Source organism: Elephas maximus, chromosome 24 (assembly GCF_024166365.1).
Source record: "Elephas maximus indicus isolate mEleMax1 chromosome 24, mEleMax1 primary haplotype, whole genome shotgun sequence".
In the NCBI taxonomy this organism is placed as follows: domain Eukaryota; kingdom Metazoa; phylum Chordata; class Mammalia; order Proboscidea; family Elephantidae; genus Elephas; species Elephas maximus.
In genome coordinates, this window is record NC_064842.1 from 39,619,947 (window position 1) to 39,640,714 (window position 20,768).

Here is a 20,768-nt window from a genome sequence, read left to right on the forward strand (position 1 = left end):
GTCACTTCGTCCACTATAATCCTTTATTTCAATATGTCTTAGAATTAATTTCCATTGTATGTTATGTGCCCACCTACCTATCTAGACTACTAGTTCTTCCAGACCAGAAACCACATCTTCTCGTAAAGTAGATGAGAAGAAGTAATCTAGCACAGCCTGACCCACAATAGGTAATGAAAAGAATATCTGTGGAAAACATGAACGAGTAGGAGAATAAATGCTGGAATGCAGTAGAGAGAAGGTTCCTATAAACAAGCTGGGTTACTTCTACAAAAAACAGGAATAAAAGGTCCAGTAATGTGGAGAGCAAGACAAAGGCTGGATAGAGTTACCCAGCCTAAATCCTCTGCCTCACAGAATCATCCATTTGTAACTCTTTATACCAGTGCCCTTGATCAATTTTCTTCCTGGTTTGAAAGTCACAAACGCTTATTGCTACTTTTCCCCTGATATACATTAACCTAGATTTTTCACAAGAGAATTGGTTTTAACTATCATTGGCCTAGGATTTGGTTCTGTTCCAAAAGAATGGTCCACTGTTTACACATACGCAATACAGAATGTTAAGTGAAAAACATAAATACCAGCACGTGTGTTACTTACCTCCACCTTCTGGAACATTAAATAAAATATTCAGGAAAACCAGACCTACCGTTGATTTTTCAATAATACCCCAATACGTATCATCAGTTGGGAATCTGTCAGGCAGTTTTCAATTCAAGTGACAGTCTTCACAGTCAAACCCATGCTGATTAAGTTTGTGTGAATCATTTAAAGAAACGTGGCATCAGATCCCTGATTTACATCAAGATGTATGGCATCTTCTACTTTTCGTTTATCTTGTCATTTTATGAGGGAAATGCAGTCATTTGGTAGTTTTTTAAATATACATATAAACTCATGCTGCTTTTCACTCCTGGCTCCATTATCCTCAAGATAGTCACTTTCTCCCTCGTCCTAACAGTTGCTCCATTATTTTATTAGTGCCCAAAATGAAACCCTGTAGACAGTGATGATCAGGGAATAATGGAAATTATAGATGGAAATGACAGATTAGGTCTCCTTGTCTATTTCCTGGGGCTAATGTTCCTGTCAGTCTGTAACTCAGTGCTTTAGCTTGTCTTGTTTTAAATGACACCAGTGCCGGGGCCTCCACCATTTCCCTTGAGGCTCTTGTCTACATCCTAAGACTGTCTCTACACACAGCCAGAGGGAATGACAAAGCCTTGTGCAATTATCAAGGGAAGTCAGGCCCATCCTCACATGATCTGTCTACAAGGCAAGAGATGTGGAGGCTTGAGCCATTAACCACCAAATCCAATCACTGGATCATTCAGGGCAAAAAGTGAAATGCTGTTTTCTAGTTGTTCTTCTTCAGCAGCAAGTTTGAGGGATAAGAGATAGTGAGGTGTTTTATCCTTCACCCTCTACAATATTCTACTCCATAAGAATCGCAGTCAACTGAAATTCTCAGCAAGGCCATTACATAAGCTGAAATTCTTTCTCTCTAGCAACTATGCAAGCATTTCTGGGCATTAAAAAAGGCAAAGGACTAACCTGCTTTAAATAGTGAGCGGCCCTCTTTATTTATATCCCTCTTGACATCTACTAGCCACGTCTCCTGCCCTTCTCACCAGTCTTTCAATAACCAGTCCACTCATAGGTATTCACCCTTCTACAAACACCTTTCTCTAAATTTTGTCGAGTTCTTTCTGATAGAATCTCAAATTCAGTCAAAACTGAGCAATCCTTCATTTTCACTAACAGAAAAAGTTCATGGCATTTTGACTTTCCCAAGCTTTCTGACCTGTGACTCAGGTTTCCTTTCCCTAACTTCATTCTCTCCTGTCCTTATCCCTCAACTTCAACCCGTTCCAGTACATTTGCCCTCTTCTAACGTCTGTGGGCATCTATCATGCCTTGACTTAGTCATCCGCTGGCCAAGCTCTCAGAGTTGAGTTCTTCTATCCCTTCCTCATAAATCACTCCCTTGTGCTCTTCAATCATTTTTATTGCTCTTCTCCAAACTCTGACCCATTTGTCTCCATATTTATTACTTCGAGGACACCAGGACTATATTCAATATTCTAGGCTTAGTTTCACCAGAATCATACAAAAGGGGCTCATTATCCACCTCATGGATGTGATTCCTCCATGAATATGACCGAAATTACACTGGTTTCTTTTTTTCCACCTTGTCAGACTGCAAACACATATCTAATTTGCAGTCCAGTCAATCACTCCCAGATGTCTTTTGCTCTGATTTCTTTCTAGTTGTCCTTGTTCCATTGATTGTTATTACTAGTTAGCATTTATTAATTCTTCCTCCTCCTGCCCCCTCCATGGTCCAGCCAATGCAGAAGGCAAGCACTCAGCATCCAAAACAAAGTGGAAAGTTGCTTTAAAAAAGCAACAAAGGAGGGAACTACTTCTATCCTTATCACATGTATTCTGAGAGGAAGTAAAGGTTTTACACAAATATGGTAATTGGGCATCAAACAAAAATACTATCTTACTCAATATAGAGTACTCCCTGTGCTTTGGCATTTCACCCCTGCCGACAGTGTTGGTGGAAACAAGTTTCTACTCATGTCAGTCTCGCAAAGTTTGTTGAGCTCTGGAAGAGCTACAATGGAGTCTGTGTGCCTTCGCGTGTCTCCAACAAAATCATCAGTTAAGTTCTGCCTGTGGAATCCTCATGGCTGGCAGTGGTGTGAAAAAGAAGAGAGGGACAGCTTGATTTTCAGATCCCAGCTGGAGGCTGCAGGGCTGCGAGTCAGAGGCATCATCTCTTGACTCGTAAATGGAGAAAAAGATGATATGGACGTCATTGGAATGGTATAAATATAGAAATGCACGATGACATTTATACCCATCCACTGTTCAGAATATCACCACCCCTTTAGTTTTATTCCTCTACACGCAGTTGCTCCACGTCATGTCTGTGCAAGGGAGCAGTGATATCTTGGGAACCAGCTAACTGGCCATTACCCCACTTACCCCTGGTTTGTCCCCCATTCATTGCGAATGCAGAGGTGCTTGTGTACTGGGTCCTTCATGTAACCTTCGTAGCAGAGGCATTCCCCTTAGGAACAGGGTAAGAAGGAAGAAAGAGAAACATGAATGGATTGATTAACATGTCTGTGTTTGAGAAAATTTATATGAAATGATGAGACACTGTTACTAACGGAGGCACAAATGGGACAATAAGTCCCATTATGTCATATATTCCTCTCTCCACTGCCCACCTGAATGAACACACCCAACAACCTCCATTTTCAATCAGGTGATGATATTCACTGGTAGAGGAATCTCACATTTACAAAGCACCTACTATGTGTGACCTGTAAACACAAAGATCAAGAACTCTTTGAAGGAAGGCACACTCTTTTTCATCTTGATTTCCACAGTACTCAATACGCCCCAAGGCACATACCAGGTGATCAATAAATGTTCAAAGACTGTGCAAGTGAGTTAATTCATCAACTATGTCTAAGAATCTTGAAGAACAAGTATTATTAGCTGCTTTATGCTGATAGGGGAAACCGAGGCTTGCAAAAGTTTACTGATTAGTCAACAGCTTGTAAGTGGCAGAGTTAGGATTTGAACCTGTGTCTATCTGACTCCAAAGGTCTTTTTTGTTCCCTACAGAATAACTACTATATTTAGAGGAGGCCACCTATACCTACTATTGTTTTATAGGAACTGTAAGTTTTAGTTTTTAAGTAAAAATGGCTATCTTGAGCTGGCAAATAGAAGGATCACCTACAATTCTATTTGTTTAAGATATTACTATGCTTTATTATCACTAGTTACTCCTTCGATACACAAAGAGGTCCATGAACCCTCAGAAATTGTGTGCTAAACTGTACATGGGTGTATGTGCATTTTCCCAAGGCAGGATTCCCTAACATCCATCTGGTGTACAAACAAATCCGAGACCACCAAACAATTAAGAATCATTGCTCTACTTAATACTGATCTTAAAAAAAATAGTTGCTGCTGTCTTATACTAGTAATTCCTTATACGTGGTCTGTAGCCCCACAATACTGAGACCACTTCCACCAAAGCACTAGTTTTTACTCTTTTGCTGGCTGGTTATTTAATTTTTAACTGGTGAAAGAACAAGGTATGACTTCCCGAAATTTGTAAATTTGTCCTAAGGAGACAATGGGTAGATAGTTTTCTTTATCTCCTAAGAAATAGATGGTTAAATGGATATAAAAATAGGACAATAGCTTTGAGTGTGATTTTCTTTTTCCAAAGATAAAAACCCAATAAAAATCAAGTGAACAGGCCTCACATTTAAGGGAGAAGGGCTTGACACAGGATCTGAGAAAAGTGGTTTTTGTTAGGATCTTAGTTCAACCATTCATTTCAAGACTGAATCATAAGCTACTACCCATCCGGTCCCCAATACCAGGTGACCCTCATTCTCTGCCCTGACGCCTGTCCAGCTCAATGTGAAAGTGAGTAGAATGAAAATGAGTAACTTCTTGGTTTGTGAAGGGTCCACAGAGAGTATTAGATCAGCACTTGGTTTCCTGTATGGCAAAGACAGTCTTCCACATGAGCTAGATCCACAATGGACTAAAAGTTACTGGCTTCAGTGGTACTGAACTATATCTGAAAATGGTCAGAGAGCTATGAGTCAAATATACAAAAACACAGCTTGAAATTAAAAAAAAAAAAAAATTTTTTTTTTTTTTGAAATTAGGTAGTTGATAATAAGGCATGTGGATTAAGACTGTTTTTCTGATAGAAGTAAAGATAAAGAAAGCAAGTACCAGCGAGGGCAAAGGAGAGAAGTACTAGGAGCCTGGCTGTATACTTTTTTGGTTCCAAAGAAAGCATGGACACTAGATTAAAATACACAAGGGCAGGAACAAGGTCGCTTTCCCCCCTTATAAATTGTTGTTAGCTGCTATCTAGTCGGCCCCTGACTCGTGGTGACCCCATGTACAATGGGATTGGTCTATTGTGATCCATATGGTTTTCATCGGTTGATTTTTAGAAGTAGATCGCCAGGCCTTTTTTCCTAGTCTGTCTCTGTCTAGAAGCTCCACTGAAACCTGTTTACCATCACAGCAACACTCAAGCCTCCACTGTGGGACAGGTGGTGGCTGTGTATCAAGTGCCCTGGCCGGGAATAGAATCCGGGTCTCCCACATGAAAGGTAAGAATTTTATCACTGAACCACCATTGCCCACCACATATGAATGTTGCTGTTAGGTGTCATCAAGTTGATTCCAACTTGTGATGACCTCATGTGTGCAGAGTAGAGCTGCTCCATAGGATTTTCAAATCTGTGACCTTTTGGACAGATTGCCAGGCCTGTCTTCCAAGATACCTCTGGGTGAGTTCAAACTACCACTCTTTCAGCTACTAGTTGAGTGCCCAACCATTTGTGCCACCTAGGGACTCGTCCCCATATGAATAGGGCTTCAATAAATACTTGTGAAATGAAAAAGAAATTAATTACTTAAAGGGCTTGCCCTGAATTCACAGATACTCCTGCACCCTCAAGAAGCAGATAGCTAAGCCAATTAATGGGCACAGATATACCTCTCCCTTAGTGAAAGATCCTCTTTTGATTGTCCTTGTGGATATTTCAGTATGAAAGTAAAAAACAGGGAGTCATCTTGGGAGGGTGCCAAGCCCATCACTCTGACTCTTAGAATTGCCTTGGCTGGACACCTAGCCTAGAATTAGGGACTAACAAAAAAGGGAGTCTTCTACATTTGATATCTAGTTACCTTAAAACATGTAAAAATAAATTCAGCAACAACTCAAGCAGAGCCTTATTTTGCTAATGATGGCAATATCTATGATTTGTATAGCGCATTTACCTTTCTCAAATTGCCTTCATAGGCAATATCTCCTTATGAGGCTTCCATCATTCATTACTATGTGGGGACACACCACAGCAACAGATAAAGCTTTTCTCCATATCATGGATATGCAGCCCAAAGTCAGAAAAACACAGAAATTTTAAAACATACCAGGCTAGAGTTTGAAGATATCCAAAATCTGCCTCTCATGTAAACCTCATTTCCAGAACCCACCAAACTTCCCTCTTCTGTATCCCTCCTCAAAACCAGTGGACATGATGAGGAAAGTTGCTATGGTAACCAACTGCTAAATCTTGACTTTAAGAGGGGTTTCATGCAAGCACAGGCTCTAACTGTTAGCTGTGAATTTTAAAGACCCCACAAGGGTGTTGGATGCCCTCCTAAGCTAGAAGTGTTACAGGCTCTGCATCTGCTGTGACAGATGGTGGGGAACACATGACGCGCCGGCTCCGTGGTGATGTACATAGGAATCCAGTGGAGAGACGTGTCATGGCCACAGAGAAGTGCCCAGCCGGGATAGAGGGAGCCTGCAAGAGGCAATCAGAGGCAGTACGCACTGTCCAAGAGTAGAATCACACCAAAGTGTGACTGGTACAGGGCCTGTAGCTTGCTACACTTATTTTTTACCCCGAGGACAAATGCCTCGGTTACTTTGTATGATGGGCTGTGCTTTCCGTCATTTCCCATTCTACAGATGAAGGACTGAGACACAAATCTCAATCAAGGATTAATGAAAGGCCACGAAGCTAGGGCTCTTCAGATATGATGCGCTCACCATCAGTTCTTCATGAGGTAAATGCAGATCCAGCTCAAAAGCCCTAAATCACCTCTGTCCTACAAATAGCAACTGACTTTTATTAAATGGAATTGGGTGTGCTTTGTCTAAAAGGGAAATCTTTGTAAGACATCTGCACTCAGAGAGTGTCTAATTACCTGGTCTCCTTCCCCTGTGGAGACATCAGGCAAGAGGCAGGCTCAGGGTCAAACAGTCCACCCAACTTTGGGAGGGGAGACAGCAGGAAACATGCCAAAAACACACCCTGAAGGAAAACACTTAAATGGAGATAGAAAAGTGAGTTTGGAATGAGTGGGCAATCCAAGTAGCAAGAACAAAATGGGGGCTGAGCTATCCTGCCAAAACCAAACCAAACCCGTTACTATGGACTTGATTCTGACTCATAGCAACCCTATAGGACAGAGTAGAACTGCCCCATAGAGTTTCCAAGGAGCGCCTGGTGGATCTGAACCACCAACCTTTTGGTCAGCAGCTGTAGCACTTAACCCCTATGCCACCAGGGTTTCGTATCTGGCCAAATTAGGTTCAAAAATTAGGGAAGGCTACAGAGAGGCAGTGGTTCACAGCAAACCAAGAGGAGGTGGGCTGGCTTGAGTCTGGAAACCTGCTCCAGTCCCCCTCGCCAGGTTTTACACATTTCTATATGGTTGGGTCTGGCCTATGGAAAGACCTGGGACAGAAGGGACTTCAGCGAACATCTTGAATGGAGATTAAAGCTTGATTCAGCTTGGAAGGCTGTGCTCCTCACGGACAGACAAAAGCTACCTATCTTGTAAAGGGTGATCAGGGTCTGTGCCCAGGACAGATAGATGATGAGAAATAAAGCTGGGGTGTGAAGCCTTCACAGCTGCCCATGTGGCAGAACAGAGGCCAGGAATTGAGTGGAGAGAAAAGTTGCTGAGACTTAAAACCAGGTAGTTTGTTTCCATCAGAAACAAAACAAAATAAAACAAATAACCACAACAAAGAACCTTAGAAATCCCAGGAAAATGAACTTCTGGCTTGATACAGCCAGGGCACTAGGCCATGTAACCTTAGTGCTTTGCCGTTAGCCCAACTTGGCCAGACACAGGCCTGTGGGATGCAAACCTTGGAGGGTCTGGAAGAGAATGTCAGCATGTAAGTTAGCAAAGGGCTTCATCTGAGGGCTAGTGCTCAGCTGCAGCTACTCAGAACGGGAACAATTCTAATCCTTCTGGGGTGTCCTGAAGCATGAGCAGTGGGGAGGCAGGATGGCATAGTGATCATGAATGTGAAGATGGAGTCAGGCAGCCTGGATTTGAAGTCTGGCTCAGCTGTTAACAAGGCTAGTGACTATGGGCAAGTTACTTAACATCTCTGTAAAATGAAGATAAAGATACCATCTACTTCATAGCATTGCTGTGAAAACTCAATTACATAATTTAAATAAAATGCAGTGCTTGACACAGTGAGCTCTCAATAAATGCTTTGCTGTTAGGTGCTATCGAGTTCGTTCCAATTCATAGTGACCCTATGCACAACAGAACAAAACACTGTCAGGTCCTGCGCCATCCTCACAATTGTTGCTATGTTTAAGCTCAATGTTGCAGCCACTGTATCAATACATCTCGTTGAGGGTCGTCCTCTTTTTCGCTGACCCTCTACTTTACCAAGCATGTAAGATGTCCTTCTTCAGGGACTGGTCCCTCCTGATAACATGTCCAAAGTATGTGAGATGAAGTCTCACCATTCGTGCCTCTAAGAAGCATTCTTGCTGTGCTTCTTCCAAGACAGATTTTTCCTTATTCATTATTCAGTTTTCACATACATATGAGGCTATTGAAAATACTGTGGCTCAGGTCAGGTGCATTAGTCCTCACACTGACATCTTTGCTTTTTAACACTTTAAAGAGGTCTTTTGCAGCAGATTTGCCCAATGCGATAAACGCGACCTATGATTATTTTTGCTGCAAACCACTTTTTCCACACGTTTCTCACTGGTTACCCCACCTGAAAGGGCAGGTGTGGAAATGGAAAACAATGTTTAATGAAGTGTTAGTTGGATAACCTGGGAATCTAACCCACAGTCATCCTGAGTCACCAAAAAATCAGGGACACACCTGTCAAAAGTGAGGACTGCTAGAACAGCTCTTCTTAAAGGAGAGACACTGTAACAGGTCAAGCTGTACTCAGCAGGAATTGGGGGATGGCTGACAGCCCTTGGGATATGGGCCTGCATTTATCAGGCAGACCCAAAGTCAGATCAGGAAATTTATGGACCTTGATGATTACAGTAACATGTAACACCTGCTAGTGTTTACTATATGCCAGGCATTGGGCTAAGAGCTTTAAGTACATTATATCCCTCCCGAATAATATTTTGCTAGAATGTAAATGCAGTGGGAGGCTAGAACAGAAAACAGATGAGCAAGCTTCCTCCAGCCCCAGTCCTTACCCAGATTCCTGACACATCTTGAGAAGGTCCATGTAGCCATCCTCTATACATTGGGATGGGAGGACATGAAGAGGGAGCACAACAATGCTCATTTGTTCTCTCCTTGTTCTGTCCCAGTGTATTCGTTTCCTGTTGCTACTGTAGCAAATTACCACAAACTTAGTGGCTTAAAACAACGTAAGTTTATTATCTTATGGCTCTGTAGGTCAGAAGGCCTTACTGGGCTAAAATCAAGGAGGCTTTCTGGAGGCTGTAGGGAAGAGTCTGTATTCTTGCCTTCTTCAGCTTCTGGAGGATGCCCACATTCCTTGACTCGTGGTCCCCTCCCTCCATCTTCAAAGCTGCAATGGCAGGTAGAGTCTTTCTCATATCACATCATTCTGACTTCCTGTTCTGCCACTCCCACTTTTATGGAGGCTTGCGATTACATCGCCAGTGCAAACGGTTCATGCGCTCGGCTGCTAACTGAAAGGTTGGAGGTTTGAGTCCACTCAGGGGCATCTTGGAAGAAAGCCCTGTTGATCTACTTCTGAAAAGTCATCCACTGACGTCCCTATGGACCACAGTCTTACTCTGACACACAGGGGGTTGTCATGAGTCGGCATCAACTGGATGGCAACTGGGTTACTGGTTATCATTTTTAAGGTCAGTTGATTGTGTTGTTGTTGTTGTTAGGTGTCATCAAGTCAGTTCCAACTCACAGCAACCCTACAAACAACAGAATGAAATACTGCCTGGTCCTTTGAGTAGACAGCAATTCCCAACATATTTTGAGTGTCTTCCAACCTGAGGGGCTCATCTTCCGGCACTATATCGATAAGACAATGTTCCGCTGTTATTCATAAGGTTGTTGCTGGCCAATTTTTTTTTGTTGTTGTTAAAGTAGACTGCCAGGTCCTTCTTCCTTAGTCTGGAAGCTCCGTTGAAACCTGTCCACTATGGGTGACCCTGCTGGTACTTGAAATAGTGGTGGCATAGTTTCCAGCATCACAGTAACATGTAAGCCACCACAGTATAACAAACTAACAGATGAGTGGTACCAGCTTAATTCACTTTTGCCATGGATGTGCACATCTTTGGGAGTGCCTTATACGGCCTACCACACCTGGTATTCGGAACCACTGTGCAGGTGATGGATAGACACGTGCTCAGCTTTGGGACACTCTTTGGAAGGATTCCTGAGGAGAGCTCCAGGCACCAGAGGCTGCTCCTTTTCAGTGACTGAACATCTGTGAGTGAGTGAGTGTGAGTGTTTGTGTGTGTGTGAGATAGTATACACGTGTACTTGCACAGCTCCACATATCCATATGGGCAGACCCCTCAGCATGGCTGGGAAAGCACATGTCCCAACACTCTGACACTTTCAAGTAAGCTAGCTGGAGAATTGCAAAAATAACGTCGACTTGACTTTCAGCCAATTCCCACACTCAGCTCTTTGGAGAAACGCTCTAGGATGGAGTGTGGGAGGCGATAAAGTTTCTTACTGATGAGTGTGTGGGATGACCACATCATCCCATGTGTAGAAAGGAGCAGGGTGGTGGGGAGGAGGGGGGCTTTCCAATTCCAGCATTAATGAAAATAAAAGCCTTTGCAGCATTCTTTCTCAGTTGCTATCCAAAATGAAGATGTTGCACCTTAGTTCTGTTGTGGGGTTTGTGTTTTTATTTTAGTCTCCTTCCATGGCTTTCCGGTTGAAATTCATTAGTTTTCACGGTTATAGGGAAGCCACTAGCAAGGGATGGGCTTCCCAAAGTCATTTTCAGCTAGTATTAGAAATGACACATCTGGAAGGGACTGAAGGGTGGATGGGAGAGCTTCACTATAGACAAGCAGCTTCCTCAGTTTCTGGCACATGGAACAGAGATGCTCAGTAATGGCTTTTGCTTAAATCAGTTTTGAATGACAAATATGTCAGACCTGACATGTCTGGGGAAATTAAGCAACCCTTTATAATCCCACCTCTGCTCTGATTTCATGATGGATAAAATACAAATTCTGTCTTCTGTAGCTGTGGGACCTTAGGCAAGTCATATCACATCTTCGCGTATTCAAGCGTTGATCTAAAATAAGAAGGCAGGTCCAGCTAGGTAGGCAGTTTACATTCCACTACTAACCTGAAGGTCAGTGGTTCGAGCCCACCCAGTGGTACACGGAAGAAAGGCCTTGATCTGCTTTTGTTAAGACTTCAACCAAGAAAACCCTATGGAGCGGCTCTACTCTGTAGCACATGCAGTCTTCATGAGTCAGAATCGACTCGATGGCATTCAAAAAAAAAAAAAATTACTGTTGAGTTGATTCATTTTTTGGTTTGGTTCAGCTTATCTCTAAGACCCCCTCTCAGCATAAAAAAATCAATCCCCTCTTTCCACGTGTAGTTAAAGGTGTGTCCTGTTTTTTCAACCCCAGTAGAAGTATTCAAGACCCTCTGGAGATCATTCTTCTCTCAGCAATGAGTTTAACAACTGAGATTGTCCCAAGTCCTTCTAATCCAAACCCGCTGGAGAATTGGGAGACCAGAGACCAGCTCAGTAGCATGGCAAGGCCCCACCTCTGAGATTAGCTTTTTTCTTTCTCCTGAGAACACTGGCTTTTGGATATGGTGTACAGCCCATCTGTTTGGTTTGGTGTTTGCCTGACAGCGTGGGAGAAGCAGCAAGCAAGCACAGTCTTAGACAACAGATGTTTAAAATGCTGTACTTTTCCATACGGGGGCCTAGAATCTCTGTGATGGGCCCACGTAAAAACAACTTTCAGACATAAGAAGATGAACTGCAGGCATTGCATTTATCAGTTTCTCCCAAGAGAGATGTAATAACGGATTACATAGAAGTAGGGGCTGGATCTCTTAGATTTAATCTTTAGCAAGATCTCTCTACCACAGTACTGGAAGAAGATGTATGTATGTATGCCTGTGTGTGTCTGTGTGTCTTTGTGTATGTGTCTATATGTGTGTGTCTGTGTCTGTGTGGGTGTGTGTTTGTGATATGTGGTAAAGGATATAGATGACAGAGAGTTGGAAAAGTTGGTCCTGTTATGAATTGGATTGTGTCCCCTCAAAAACGATATGCTGACGTACTAAACCGTGGTATCTGTGAACATGAGCTTGTTGGGAAACGGGATCTTTTAAGATGTTACCAGTTAACACGAGGCCACACTGGAGTAGGATGAATCCTAAGTCAATCTGAGTCATGTCCTTTCAAAAGAAGAAAAGAGACACAGAGAGACACACAGAGGAAGGAGAGCATGTGAAGATGCTGAGGAAGGTCTGGGGCACCACAACCTGGTAGAGACAAGAAAGCACCTTCTCCTAGAGACTTCTGAGGGAACAAGGCCTCTCTGACAGGTTGATTTGGAGTTCTAGCCTCCAGAACTGCCAACAGTAACTGTTGCTATAAGCCATCCAGCTTGTAGCACATTGTTATAGCAGCCCTCAGAAACTAACCCAAAAACCAAACCCATCGCCACTGAGCCGATTCTGATTCATAGGACTCTACAAGACAGAGCAGAACCACCCCATAGAATTCTAAGGCTGTAATCTTTTTTTTTTTTTTTTTAATCTTTACAGAAGCAGACTACCACATCTTTCTCCCGCAGAGTGGCTGGTGAGTTCGAACCACTGACTTTTCAGTTAGCAGCTGAGTGCTTAACCACTGCACCACCAGGGCTCCCAGAAGACTAATATATAGCCCTCAAGTACATCAATATTTTGCTGGGAGTTCTTAGGTACTACTTTATCATCTTCCTTTGCTCTAGGGCATCGAACTTCTTCTACGAAGGATCTATCTGTGGTACTCAATCTACTGGAAATGGGTCTTTAATAAGACTACTGTAGCTAAACCCCTTCTACAGTGAAAGTACAAAGCAGCTTGGAATGAGGGAACCATACCTGTGGGTATGCTGGAGCTCAAGGAAGCATGAGAGCGCTCCAATGCACACCGGGCCTGCATCTGGACCATTACTCATAGAAGATCCAGCCCCATTTGATAGTACAAGAGGCTTAAAGATGCACATGCTCTTTGACCCAGTAATCTCTCTTCTAAGAATGTATCCAAAGAAAATAACTTCAAGTGGGCCCTGCATTCATATGTAAGGATGGTCATTTTCATAGCATTTGTAAAAACTAAAATTTTAAAGCAAATCTAGCGCAACTGGTTTAGTTTTTTGGTAAATGTCAAATAACAGGGGACCATTTAAATGAGTTATGATATAGACGTACAAGGAACACTAAAAGTTCATCAAAGTTATTTATTGAGGACTATTTAATGATTCCGGAAAACTCTCATGATAGAATGTTAAGTGGAAAAAAGGAGGAAAACGCTACTAGATCTAGTACTTTCCCGAGCCTCTAAAAAAAGTCACATATAGAAAAAAGATTGGAGGGAAGATATTAAAGTTTTAAGATATTTATCTCCAAGAGATAGAATTGTTGATGGTTATCACTTTCTTCTTTAAGCTTTTCCTAAACTTTCCAGATTGTCTACAATAAGCATGCATTAATTTTAAAATCATAAAAAAATCTATCCCCCACCCAGTAACCCAGTGCCATCGAGTCGATTCCGACTCATAGCAACCCTATAGGACAGAGTAGAACTGCCCCATAGAGTTTCCAAGGAGTGCCTGGTGGATTTGAACTGCCAACCCTTTGCTTAGCAGCCGTAGCACTTAACCATTATACCACCAGGGTTTCCAAATCTATCCCCAGTAGCTAAATATCCCCCGACTGATGACAAATGTACTGTGGAGACCATCCTAAGGTGATCTTTCTGGCTTGGGGCTACAGGTAGGATCCTTTCAAGGCATCTGCCAGAAGATGACCCCACATTTTAAGCCAACATGCTCGACGGCCCAACCACATGCTGACAGCTTGCACAGTGTGGGCTGCGGGCTCCCGATGGCAGCGGGATAGTTGGGTGGGATGGCCTGAGTTTTCAGGGAATGATTGCAAGAGGCATGATGTCTCTGACAGTTACCCGCTGCCCGGTGCTCCTGCCTACCAGTTTCGGGGTCACATTGGTGTTCGCAGGGGTCCAGGAGCCGCCGGGCACAGAGATCCATGGCCCAGGGCCCACTGGAGTTCTGCTGAGAGAAGAGCACCACTTGGGCAGGGTTCAGCCAGTCGCTGGCATCCAGCTGGCTCCCCTCCAGCAAGATGAAGCGGCTCCCTGCAGCGGAGAGAGAAATCACACCCATGTGTAAACACGCAAATGTACAAAAGTCACTGGAGATGGAGAAAAGGCCATTATGCACTTTAGTCCCAGTTGGAGATCGTTACTGCCACCAGCCCTGGCCCTTGATTACCTCCAGAGCAAGGGCTCAGCAGATGGAGGCTCAGCCGTCACTTGGACTGCAGTGAGGCCAGGTGGATTAGGCCCTCCTGTCCTATCATCCCTGCTGTCTTGCCTCCTCCCGTCTCATCCAGGAGTTGCTAAGGGACACAGGGACAGAGTAGCTCTGTGATGGCTGTGGCACGGCTCCATCAGACCCAGCCCCAGGCACTGGCTCTCATCCAAGAACAGGGGCCTGCTGCCTGTCTTTGCTTGCCATGAAATAGCAGGCCCCTAACACTGGGAACAGTCCCCACCTGTTTTCAGCCTCGCAGCAACCGAGAGAACAGACATTAACAAGTCAATTAGGTACTCAGGGCTTAAATAATTCAGGGACTCTCAGAACTTATATTACTCCCTCATTATATTGGGGTCTCCCTGGATGAAAGTAAATTATTGCTTCAGAGTTCTAGGCTTAGAGCGAGTTACTGCAATTAGGAATTTCCCACCTGGGCATACCAAACTGAAGCATAGCTAATCCTTAAACACCTCTACTACTCCACTTAGCTCTTCCCCTCTCAAAGCTAAATGAACTTCAGCACCTACCTACCTGTAGCTAGTATGCTCTGCATTTCTCTACAAAGACAGGGGCTTATTTCAAAACAAGCAAAATTGGCATTAGGCACAAAAATAGAGGAGGTGATATGTTCAGTTGTGTTTTTTTTTTTTAACTTACTTATCTCATGTATGGACATCCTGATTTTCCCCCAAGTCTTATTTATTTGGGTTTATGTTTTTATTTAATGTGTGTGTGCGTTTCCTGTTATAGTAATAACTAACAGTGATCCCTGACTTCTCTATTTCTTGCCCAACCAAAAAACCTTCCTCTTTGGGGAAGGTGGTCTCATCTCAAAGAGGTAGGCTTACCATCGGCGATCAGGTGCTCGGGGACATGCAAGGTGATTTTGACAACCAGAGGGCAGCTGACATGAGAGGTGCACACAAGGCCAATCACACAGCTGGTGATGCTGATCAGCGTCAAGGTGGTCTTATTCACAGGACTCCGGGGAGAGCCCACTGGAAACAAGACAAAAGCAAGGCACATGGAGGTAAAAATCTCAGCATTGAAAGTTCAACTTGCCCTTTCACTCCTTGACTGTCCTCTCTGTAGAGCCTGGCAAAGAGGGGAGGCAACTGTCAAACCCAGCCCAGGGTGTGCAATGTCTGTAGCTGCATGACCTCTGTGACCTTAATCCCCACGGAACACCATATTATTAGTTGGACTCAAAGAGGACTTGGTCAACTAGTGGCCCTCAGGGTCAACAATGATCTGTTGGGTGCAAATCCTCTGCACTCTTCCTGGGCCAGGTTCATAAACGAGTATAAAAGGAGGAAATCTCTCCCTCCATTTGTCTCATTCCACCACTCTCATCTGTCAGTTTGTTGTACTGTGGTGGTTTCTGTGTTGCTGTGATGCTGGAAGCTATGTCGCCAGTACTTCAGATACCAGCAGGATCACCCACGATGGACAGGTTTCAGCAGAGCTTTCAGACTAAGACAAGACTAGGAAGAAGGACATGGCAATCTGCTTCTAAAAAAATTGGCCAGTGAAACCCTTATGAATAACAGTGAAACACTGCCTGATAAAGTGCCTGAAGATGAACCCCTCGGGTTGGAAAGCACTCAAAATAAGATTGGGGAAGAGCAGACTCCTCAAAGTAGAGTTGGCCTTAATGACAGAGGATGACACAAAGGACATCATACATGAAGAAAACCAAAGGTCATTAAAAAAGACAGGAAAGAAAGAAAAGACCAAAATGGATGTCAGAAGAGGCTCTGAAACTTGCTCTTGAATGTAGAGTAGCTAAAGCTAATGGAAGAAATGATGAAGTTAAAGAGTTGAACGGAAGACTGCGAAGGCTCAAGAAGACAAAGTAAAGTATTATAATGAAATGTGCAAAGACCTGGAGTTAGAAAACCAAAAGGGAAGAACACACTCGGCATTTCTCAAGCTGAAAGAACTGAAGAAAAAAATTCAAGCCTTGATTTGCAATTCTGAAAGATTCTGTGGATAAAATATTAAATGATGCAGGAAGCATCAAAAGAAGATGGAAGGAATACACAGAATCACTGTACCAAAAAAAAAAAAATTGGTCAATGTTCAACCACTTCAGGAGGTAGCATATTGATCAAGAACCAATGGTACCAAAGGAATAAGTCCAAGCTGCACTGAAGGCATTTGTGAAAAACAAGGCTCCAGGAATTGATGGAATACCAACTGAGATATTTCAACAAATGGGTACAATGCTGGAAGCGCTCACTCGTCCATGCCAAGAAGTCTGGAAAATAGCTATCTGGCCAACCTACTGGAAAAGATCCATATGTGTTCTCATTCCAAAGAAAGGTGATTCAATGAAATGCAAAAATTATTGAACAATATCATTAATATCACACATAAGTAAAATTTTGCTGAAGATAATTCAAAAACGTTTGCCTCAGTACATCGACAGGGAGCTACTGGAAATTCAAGCCAGATTGAGAAGATGACATGGAATGAGGGATATCATTGCTGATGTCAGATGGATCTTGGCTGAAAGGAGAATACCAAAAAGATGTCTACCCAAACCTGTGTTTTACTGACTATGTGAATCATAACAAATTATGGATAACATTGCAAAGAATGGAAATTCCAGAACACTTAATTGTGCTCACAAGGAACTTGTACATAGACCAAAAGGCAGTCCTTCAAACAGAACAAGGGGATACAGCATGGTTTAAAATCAGTAAAGGTGTGCACCAGGGTTGTATCCTTTCACCCATACTTAATTCAACCTATATGCTGACCAAATCATCAAGAAGCTGGGCTGTATGAAGAAGAACGGGGCATCAGGATTGGAGGAGGACTCATTAACAAGCAGATGACACAACCTTGCTTGCTGAAAGTGAAGAGGACTTAAAGCACTTACTGATGAAGATCAAAGACTACAGCTTTCAGTATGGATTACGCCTCAACATAAAGAAAACAAAAATCCTCACAATTGGACCAATAAGCAACATCATGGCCAATGGAGAAAAGATTGAAGTTGTCAAGGATTTCATTTTACTTGGATCCACAATCAATGCCCATGGAAGCAGCATTCAAGAAACCAAATGACACAATGCATTAGGCAAATCTGCTGCAAAAGACCCCTTTTAAGTATTAAAAAGCAAAGATGTCACTTTGAGGACTAAGGTGTGCCTCATCCAAGCCATGGTATTTTCAGTCACCTCATCTGCATGTGGAAACTGGACAATGTATAAGGAAGACTGAAGAAGAATTGATGCATCTGAATTACGGTGTTGGCAAAGAATATTGAATATACCATGGACTGCTAAAAGAATGAACAAATCTGTCTTGAAAGAAGTACTGCCAGAATGCTCCTTAGAAGCAAAGATGGCAAGACTTCATCTCAAGTGCTTTAGACATGTCATCAGGAGGAAGTAGTCCTGGAGAAGGACATGCTTGGCAAAGTAAAGGCTCAGCAAAAAAGATGAAGACCCTCAACAAGATAAATTGACACAGTGGTTGCAGCAATGGGCTCAAACATAGCAACAATCGTGATGGCACAGGACTGGGCAGGGTTTCATTCTGTTGAATATAGCATCACTATGATTCACGACGAGCTTGACGGCACCCAACAGCAACATTTGTCTCATTGGAGGTCCCTGGATGACACAAATGGTCTGTGCTTGACTACTAACCTGAAGTTTTGCAGTTCAAACCCACCCATCAGTGCCCAGAAGAAAGGCCTGGCAATCTACTTCTGTTAAGATTACAGCCAAGAAAACCATATGGAGCACAATTCTACTCCGTAGTACATGGGGCTGCTATGAGTGAAAATCAACTCAGCGGCATTGGGTGTGCTTTTTTGTTTGTTTTTGGTTTTACCTTCTTTGCTGAACTTCATCCTCTTGCTAAAGGGCAGTAGGAATGCTGAACTCTCTTAGTTCCCATCACTTCCGAGAGGGTGCTCTCCAGAGAGCATCTCCTCCAGGCCAGTGCCTCAAACTACTTCTGAGCTTGAGAGCCTTGTGCTGACTCTATGGGAGTGAGTTGTACCAAATGACCCTTCTTCTGTAGAGCCTGGAATGAGGGCAATGAGGGAAGGTAGCTCTGTGTGTGTAGAGGTTTTGTTGTACCAGAAGGCTTACCACAGTCCTGAAATCATGGGAGTAAGGTTGTAAGTGGAAACTTAGGGAGGAAACAATAATTGCTGGGGAATAAGAAACACTCCCAGACTGGAAGAAGGGAGCAGGCTGACTCATTAGGGGGAGAGTATATGGGAGTATGTAGTAAGGTGTATATAAGCTTATATGTGACAGACTGACTTGATTTGTAAACTTTCACTTAAAGCACAATAAAAATTATTAAAAAAAAAAAAAAAAGAAAGAAACACTCCCAGGTGTTAGGTGGAGACAGGGGTAAGGAGAGAGGTGTTTTTGCTATTACTTTGGTTTTGGGGAGTCTTAATTTTTTTTTTTTTTTTTGAGGAGATAAAATGGTAGCAAGCAGAGGGATCTTTTCTCAGATGTGAGAAAATAGAAAAGCAAGGCAAGTTTCCAACAGAGTTGTGTGGGTCCTTTGCAATTTTCTTCTGTTCCGTGTTTTATTACTGACAGTAATAAAAGGCATCTATTAGGAAGCACTAAACAAGTGGCAGACGCTGTGCTAAGTGTTTTACATACATTATTTTGATTTTAATATTTGCTTCTTTACAACAAACCTTTGCACATGTACAGGAATTACCCACTTTATAGAGAAGGAAAATAAGTCTCAAAGAGATTAGCCTCCTAGTGAGAATTAACATTTATGATGCGGTAACTAGGTTTCAGACAGTATTGCTCAGGGCTTTACACGGATCATATCATTCCATATTCACCACAGTCTGGTGAGGCAGCTCCCAGAGAGGAACAGAGGGTTAGAGAGGCTATAGGGTGTATCCAGGGTCAAGCAGCTATGAAGGAATTGGGACTGGGATCAAAATGTAAGTCTAGCTAAGGCTTTAGCCTATGAGGAACAATGCATTATTCGGTCTCCAATGGAGACTATGGAACTGCTGTTCTCAGGTACACAAGGGGTGGGTTTGGTCCATGGCTGTACCAGGTATGTTGGGAGGGAAAGACTCAAGGGTAGCAGTCCACCTCTGGGTCCTCTGGCCCAGTCGTACCTGGAGATACTCTCTTCCCTTTAGTTTCCTTTCATCATGGAGGAAATACCTCACACTCAGCAATCTGCATTTCCAGCCCAGCCTGGCCCTCAGCAGCACACCCAGCACCAGGACATCCCTCAGGCACTCAAATGCAATGTAGCCAACACTGAACTCACCATCTTCTCTCCAAATTTGTCCTCCTCCCATTTCCATTGCCTTGTGAGGGGCACTGCCATCCACTCGGTTCCCCAAGTCGAAAAATTCCATCACATCTAATTCATCCCTCTCGTTCACAAGCCACACCCTCCCTACCAACGGTGTCATTAAATCTTTTGCATTTGCCTCCAAAATGTCTCTTCTCTTCATTCTCTCCATTCCTATCTACTCCTCTCGTAACATCTGGTTATGGCAGTAGCCATTGCCTAGTTTCCCTGCCTTAGTCTCTCTCCATTCTCACTTATCCTCTTCACTGCCCTCAGAGTGATCCTCCACAAAGCCGAGCAGACTAGGGCAATACTCTTTAGAAGCTGCAGTGACTCCAAGCGAAGCATCAAGTCCAAGGCCCTTGGAGTCAAGGCTGTGTACTTCCTGGCTTCTGCTGATCTTCCAGCCTGATTTCCTAAGCAACCCACAAACCTGCGCCTTAAGCTTCACTCTCAGAAACTACTTACAGCTCCTTGACTAGACTATCATCATTTACGTCTCTGTGACTTTACACATATTATTTCCTCCTCCACAGAATGCCATTTTGTCACCTTGTCAGCCTGGTATACACCTAGTCTTCAAGTCTCAACTCATGCAACATCTCCCTGTAAACACTTCCCCGAAAACTTCAAGAACAGATTGTCACTCATTCCTTGCTGTTCCTTTAGCCCTTGGTGAGCTGTGCCTTTATAGTCCTTATCACACAGCCTCGTTTACAGGCACTCGCCACTCCCCTGTAATTGTAATGATCTGCTACTGATCTTCCTGTCTTTCTGGCCCTTCTGTATCATCAGCTCATAATCCAGCATCTCTACCTGGCTTCAACTTCCAGTTGTTCCTATTACCCACAGAGCCAAAAGCACATTCAATAACATGACATATGCATAGTCCTTTGATAGCTAGCCCCCTTCTCCAGCCTTATCTCTATCACCCCTGTGTGCACACCTTCTCTCTCTCTCTCAAGCATTCTCTAAATATATATATATATCCCAAACTATAGCTGCCATATTGAACTACTTTTACTTCCTTGAACATGCCATGTTCTT

General features: G+C 43.2%; 1 protein-coding gene across 1 annotated transcript in view; it reads right to left on the reverse strand.

Moving 5' to 3' along the window:
• ASTN1 (astrotactin 1) overlaps positions 1 to 20,768 on the reverse strand; it is a 392,406-nt gene that overhangs the window by 193,813 nt on the left and 177,825 nt on the right. The window contains exons 6-8 of the mRNA XM_049868516.1: positions 15,257 to 15,406; positions 14,060 to 14,227; positions 3,001 to 3,085 (exon numbers count right to left, since the gene is read on the reverse strand). Coding sequence (XP_049724473.1) covers positions 3,001 to 3,085; positions 14,060 to 14,227; positions 15,257 to 15,406 — 403 coding nt within the window. The remainder of the gene's footprint in view (positions 1 to 3,000; positions 3,086 to 14,059; positions 14,228 to 15,256; positions 15,407 to 20,768) is intronic.